Source organism: Hibiscus syriacus, unplaced genomic scaffold (genome assembly GCF_006381635.1).
Source record: "Hibiscus syriacus cultivar Baekdansim isolate YM2019G1 unplaced genomic scaffold, ASM638163v2 tig00006666_pilon, whole genome shotgun sequence".
NCBI lineage: Eukaryota > Viridiplantae > Streptophyta > Magnoliopsida > Malvales > Malvaceae > Hibiscus > Hibiscus syriacus.
The window spans coordinates 581,948-588,610 of NW_024062106.1; the positions used below are offsets into that span (position 1 = coordinate 581,948).

General features: G+C 33.3%; 1 protein-coding gene and 1 pseudogene across 5 annotated transcripts; both read right to left on the reverse strand.

Moving 5' to 3' along the window:
- Nucleotides 1-969: 969 nt before the first annotated feature.
- Nucleotides 970-1,084, reverse strand: LOC120200973 (annotated as a pseudogene).
- Nucleotides 1,085-2,117: 1,033 nt separating this feature from the next.
- Nucleotides 2,118-6,330, reverse strand: LOC120200968 (mediator of RNA polymerase II transcription subunit 19a-like). Of its 5 annotated transcripts, none has more exons than XR_005523619.1 (7): nt 5,863-6,326; nt 4,687-4,752; nt 4,192-4,481; nt 3,764-4,003; nt 3,342-3,396; nt 3,033-3,166; nt 2,125-2,210 (listed from the first exon to the last, which is right to left on the reverse strand). XR_005523619.1 is itself a non-coding variant. In XM_039201675.1 (6 exons), exons 2-6 carry the CDS (start codon nt 4,715-4,717, stop codon nt 2,199-2,201), a joined length of 633 nt encoding a protein of 210 aa, XP_039057606.1. In that variant the 5' UTR covers nt 4,718-4,752; nt 5,863-6,328; the 3' UTR covers nt 2,118-2,198. The 5 variants fall into 5 exon arrangements, 3 of the variants coding, with proteins under 3 accessions (XP_039057606.1, XP_039057607.1, XP_039057605.1); XR_005523618.1 differs by lacking the exon at nt 2,125-2,210 and adding an exon at nt 2,506-2,650 and having other exon boundaries at nt 3,337-3,396; nt 5,863-6,316; XM_039201675.1 differs by lacking the exon at nt 3,033-3,166 and having other exon boundaries at nt 2,118-2,210; nt 3,337-3,396; nt 5,863-6,328.
- Nucleotides 6,331-6,663: the final 333 nt, after the last annotated feature.

Sequence of the window (6,663 nt, forward strand, 5' to 3'; positions counted from 1 at the left end):
CTCGATAAGTTGTTTTCTGCGTGAGCTTGGTAAGTCTTTATTCTTCTTCTTCTTCTCTTTTCGTCTTATTATGTTAATCAAGAATCGACTTTATTGATTTTTTCACCCATTCCTCATCTAAAGACAAGCTTGAATCTGAATCATCAATATTAGAGTAATCATACCCAAAATGATCTTCCTAAAATTGAATGAAGTACTCTTCCCACAAATGTATGATTTGGTTCTGTATAACTTTATCAACTAGCCCAACTCCTGTTTATAGTTAAAATTTTTGAAAATGAACATTAGAACTCGTCATGTGGGTGTGACGAGTTCCAACGGCTACTTTTTCTAATCTAAACAACTATATATTTTGAACTAAAAAGTTTTTTTAAATATTCAATTCAAATTTAAAATCTAAATAATAATAATATTTTAATAGAACTCATCACTTTAAGGTGATGAATTTACCCTGCACTGTAGAAAATGCCATAAATCCCAAAATAATTTTCTGACGTTCCTAATTCCCTTATTTTTTTAGGCCATGGTAATAGGCCAAAATAACCCAATTCTGCTTCTCTTATTCGATCCATGTTTATAACAAGTCTACACAATTTCATATTTTGTGCTTTAAGCATGTTGTCAGTCCCTTGACGTTTTATGCAACTTTGACCCGGTAGATCCAAAAATTTAAGAATGAGATCCATTTTTTTAAATAATAGATATGCAAAAAATAAAAATTCCCTTTTCCTTAACATATTAAACTAAATTTAATCATTTTCCCAAAATAATGATATACACTTGGCCCCCATGGGGGCTTAATGCATCAGCCTCTGCTTTAACCTTTAAGTGCCGAAGTATCATATATCTTCTCTTTTGACGATGAAACATAAAATCTTTAAAGTATTTAATTTTACGATCTCATACTCTTTTCTCACTTGTTCCACCCCGAATAAAAAAAATTAAGATAAAATATAAAATTCCAAAAAAAAAATGCAACACAATAACTTCCTAAGAGGTCACCCATCCTATTATTACTCTCGCCTAAGCACACTTAACTACGGAGTTCGGGATCCAGGACATTAGTACTAGTATGACCGCACTCATCATGTCTTAAGCCCTTAATTTATTTAAACGCTTCTCTTTATTACCATTTTCTTCCGACTAATCCTTAAATTATGATACTTTTCCCCACACACTCGGGGGAGAGTATTCTGAGTTGAGATCAGATTTTGGATATTACTTCACATACTGTTTGCTAGGGTTTCACTTCTTTGTCGTATCCGTAGATTTGGGCGGTTAATAACTGTATCATATGATATAAGGGATACATAAGCTTTTCTAATGATTATTTCGGTTGATAAAAAATAGAGGGTTGAAGGTCAAAGGACGGTAAGGTCGTAGAGCCGACAGGCGGTTTCAAAGGGCTCAAGGAATAACAAAGTAGAACGGAGACTTCAAAGTGTTCTCCAAATCCCCTAGTCAAAGCTAACGACACGACTTAATAGGACCTATGTACAGGACAACTATAGCCATGCAGCACGAAGTGTGATGCCTTTGTGGGGTCGAGTGAATGCTCTTTACGGCTCTTGGCTCTCCGAGTGAACTATCATTGACATTCAATCCACTCCTTTGTATCAACAATTTTTAAACCCTTTTATTTCACCACTATCAATTTTTTTTATTTGGTTTTAGGTTTTTATCATTACTTTTTTATACAACTGTGATCATAAAGAAGAAAAAACTGCAAATCTCAGGAATCTAAGCTACTTGAATTTTTTTAATGTTAGCTAATCAAATCTTTGATGAATTTTATAACCAGAATTTGCAACTAAAATGAAATGAAACAAATGAGACACTGCCTTAACAGCAGACATTACCACAAAAAAGGGAAGGAACAAAAGTAAAACAGCATCCCCTATCTACCCTACTCTTTCCACAAAAGAAAAGCTGCCAACCCTAAAATCAAACTGATAGTATTTCATTCCGGGGCTAGGGTTTTAAAACTTTTAACTAAATAAAATTGAGTGAATGAACAGCACAGTCATCCAATATGCTAGAAAACAGAAAATCAAAGTTTTGCATGTTACACGCAAAATATAGGCGAAATATAGGCAAATGCTTATGATACAAAAAAGACCATGTTCAGCAACATATACCTCGCATCAGATATCAATCAATGGACGAAGAATTCACCACCTACACATTCTATACCCAGTTTACAAGTTACTCTGCACGAAAACCAGACAGAGAGACAGTGTTAGTTAGAACCTTCAAAATCTAACTTCCATTTTAACACCCTTCTCCCAACCCCACCTCCAGTCCCAAGCCCTATAATAATAGTAAGAGTCTGCCTTATTTTAAAATAATATGTCACATAATGAACTGTTAGACATGGATAGAATTCAATCCTATCTAGAGAATAAACCATGTTAATATATCGATTCAAGAGAAAGAAGCAAATAATTGCACTATCTTTTCTCATTGGAATCATTTTCCCTAAAACTAGAATTGTAAATACTTGAAATGTGTATCTAATTAACTAATTTATTCTAAGCATAAGACAAATGAATGTCATTTCACAACCTTTTCAGCCATAGGGTTTGTCTGGCAACATCCAGAAAACACTAATTTAGCATATCCACTAAATTACCACACTTGCCGTATTTTACTGGCAAAAAGTTCAGAACAATATGCCCTATCAAGCCAGTTGCTTGGCTACATCTATAAAATTATCCTTTTAGATAATTTAAAAAAACTATAATAAGAACATTCTGCAGCAAACAGCACTGCTCTAATACGTCATTCATACAATGTTTCACAACTAGTTTTTCATTTTACCTTGGTTGCATGAGTTGAAAGGAGAAGAATAAAGCACATAATGTTATAGGGAGGCAAAGAAAATCATTCTAGATCAGGGTTATATTCATATATAAATTTCAGTGAACTTTTTAATTTTGATAAATGATTAGAAGTGGATAAGTGGGTACTATTTTGAATAACAAGAAATTACAATAAGGAAAAAAAACAGAACAGCATGATACAGCATTCACCTCAAGCAAAGAAGAGAACATTAAGAACCCTCCCACTCTCTAATAACCATCTGAGACGACAAAAGAACTATAGAGCCACCCCTTCAGCCTGCTACTTTAATTACACCAACTTCATCTATTTTTGAGCTTTTATGCTGCAACAAATTAATTATGCACTTTGATTAGCACAATGGGACAGTAGTTAGAAAACCAGGTCTATGGATTCTGGGAAAAAAATGAAGAGTTGATTCTGCATGTGTCACAAATACAAAAGATATCTGCAAAAACAACAAACGAGAGTAAAATCCAGAATGATGTGCATTACCTTACTTTTTTTGTGTCTTTGAACATCATTAAGATCTTCATCTCCATCGTGCTTCCTTTTCTGAAAGTATACAAATCACAAAGAACTTACATGGAATTCCATTTAAATTTTAATTTAATTTCAAAATAAAGTTTTTGATAAACTTTCAGATGAAAATGTAAACAACGGCCCAGATGACAGTAGTGAATTCATGCCATCAGCAGAAAAACTTATTTTTCCTGATATTAAATAACATATCTTATGCCTGGCTCAAAAGCAATGTAATTATTGAACAAAGAATGGGTAAATTTGCAGACTGATTTTTATGTACTTGAGCACAACATCCTAGTCTGCTAGCCATGACTATTTGACTAACGATTTTTCCACTATCCTAAGGGGGCCAAACGAGTGATCAAGCAATAGCTGCAAGAGGTAACAAACTTCAAACCTTTTCATGATGCTTTTTTGAGTGATCAGCGCCAGAATCATGATGCCCACTTTTATCCTTCTTTTTTTCCTTGTCTTTATCTTTACTTCGATCTTTATCTTTATGACGGTGCTTGTGCTTCTTATGCTCTTTATCCTTCTCCTTATCTCGGTCCTTGTGCTTTTTGTGCTTCCTCTCTCTATCTTTATCTTTAGCTTTACTCTTTGATTTCCCAGCAATTGTAGGAATCCCTTTCTCACTCTATCATATAAGCAAAATGGTTATTAACTCCAACTATGAATATTGAAGTAAAATACTGTCAATGACAAAATAAACAACAGATAAACTATTAAAGTTTTACCAATTTACCGAGTTGGCACAATATATAGGATCACCATTTAGCTTAAGAAACTTAAATATAGGTAGTCTCAAAGCAGTAAATTTCTTACCGCCGGCAATTCGACAGGAGTGGTTTCACTCAGCTGGAAAGCCTCCTTAAGAATATCAAGGTCAAAAGGCTGTATACGGATATTAGCGTCTTTGTTATGAGATGTATTCTGAATAAGCTGATCCAGCTGCATCCCTTTTCCTTTTCTAATTTCAGTATCTCCCACCACATTATGAAGATAATGTGTATCTGAGATTGATACAGGAAGAGGTCTCTTGCAGAAGAAGTCTTGGTGAGGCAATAATTTATAGTGACTTATAAGATCAACAGCACCGCTAAGTTCTCTTGGTCCTACATTTATTTATATACACAGTTTCTTGTCAGTTGAAAAAGAAATATGATAACAAAAATCTAATTATCAAAGAACTTTACATGAAATTACAATTGACTCTGAATTTTTTAGTCTGAAAACTTCAAATGGACTGAACAAAGCCAAAAACAAATGCAATGAAAACAAAGAAAGTGCAATAAAAACCCTCATTCTAAACAATATTACCTCCTCCAAATTTCTTGCCTTCAGGATCCATGTGTTAATGATTCACGAAATATGTACCATCATAAACTGCAAATTTTTAGTCAAAAGTCAGGGAAAATATCCATGAATATCGACTCAAAACATCTATAAAGGTTAAACAAAGATTCACATGCAGTATTCTATGTAGTGTAGAAAGGCTATAACATATTAAAACTAAAAATGCATGCATACATATGGTAAGTACATCTCTTATACACTTTGTTGCCCTTCTGTTTCACACTTGTAAAACTAACAGGCAGCTTACAATTCCAATGCTAACTTTCAAATCAATTATAGTTCTCCAATGTAGCAATTAATATCTTTTCCCTCATCTTTTCTACAATCTATTTATATTAAAACAATCATATCACTAGTACAAGAGATATGCACATTTGGGTAAAAGATATGTGAAGTAAATCTGACGAAAACCAACTTGGCAGTCAGCTAACTGTTTGTTTTTAGATCAAAAAGCAAAATAGAGGCAAAGCCAGGATTAATATTTGCATTGAACATATCAAAGCACCAATAACCTCAAACATATGGATTCAGTAGAAGGAAATCGACCCACTAACTTTAAAAACTGCATTCCCCCGGTTAAACTTTTGACCATACCTTAGTATTAATTGCCAAAAGATAAATGATAGCATATGTAACTTTCAGAATAAATTATAAATTCCTAGTTAACGTTCATAAGTCAAACAAGTTTTCGAACAATAGAAGGTTCAGGAAACTTAAATTAGCGTCATACATGGCACTCTAACTCCAAGTAGATCTAGACTTCTAGTATAGTTTCCTCTAACTTTGCTACTAACTCCGCTTTAACCACTAAAACAATTTACCAAATATTTCTTCATTCCCACATAACCAACTTATTTTCTACACATAAAAGACACCAAATTACAAACTTAAATTATTCTCAATTTATCATTTCCACTATTTTCTTTCTCGGAATCTTAGTATTTATATAATCTCCAGGGGGAAAAGACATGAAGAACAGATGCCGAAACGATAATTTCTCCAAAAATCACGAATTCTAAGTATGTATTATACACACATGTATATACAAAAAAGAATAAGAGAGAAATCCCCAATCAACATTTATCATTACAAACTTTCAACAGTAAACGTTAAAAGAAAAACAAAAGAAATCAATGATACCTCAAACATGAAATGGCAAGTTCGCCACCGTACCTATTCAGATCACGGCAAAGCAAAGCGCGAAAATTCAACTTCTTTTTTTTCTTTTCTTCTATTCAACTCACTCACGCTTCTCTACCAGTAAAAAGAATACAAAAATATTGTCAAATTCAAATAAAAACCAAAACCTAGCGAAATTTAAAACAAAAAAAAAGGAAAAGAAGAGAAATTGAGCAGTGAAATGAAGAGCGAGAGAGAAAGGTTGGAAGGGAAGGGAATTGGAAAGGAATTGAAGACAGTATAAGGGTAGAAATGGTAGATCAGAGAAAGTTCGAGATAATTCTAAAGCAAGCAGAAGAAGAAAATTGGAACTTTTAGGTGTTTTTTCTTCTTCTAGGGTTCGGACGGAGAAGGACGAAGCCAATATAATTTCCCCCTTTTGTACTCCTCTTCAGGTTTTCGGGGGTCCGTGGCTTGACTTCTTTCGCTGGATGTCGGGGTTTTTATTTACCTTATTTATTTATGTTTTTTGGTTTTTAGAGAGTGAGGATGAATCGGGCGATCTCGCGCGACAAGGAGGGAAGGAACCCCTGCCATTTTAATGGGTGCAATTTCTTTTTCGCTTTATACCCCTATTCATTTTCCCGGCTTTCTTGGTTCCACTTACTTCTGGTACATAAATATTAATATAAAATAAACTTAATTATTATTACATAATTCTTAATGTAAATTTATAAAAGAAAATTTATGATATTGATCGCTTTCGTTAAATTTTATTTATTTATTTTATTAAATTCAAATAAAATAATATTTATTCATTTT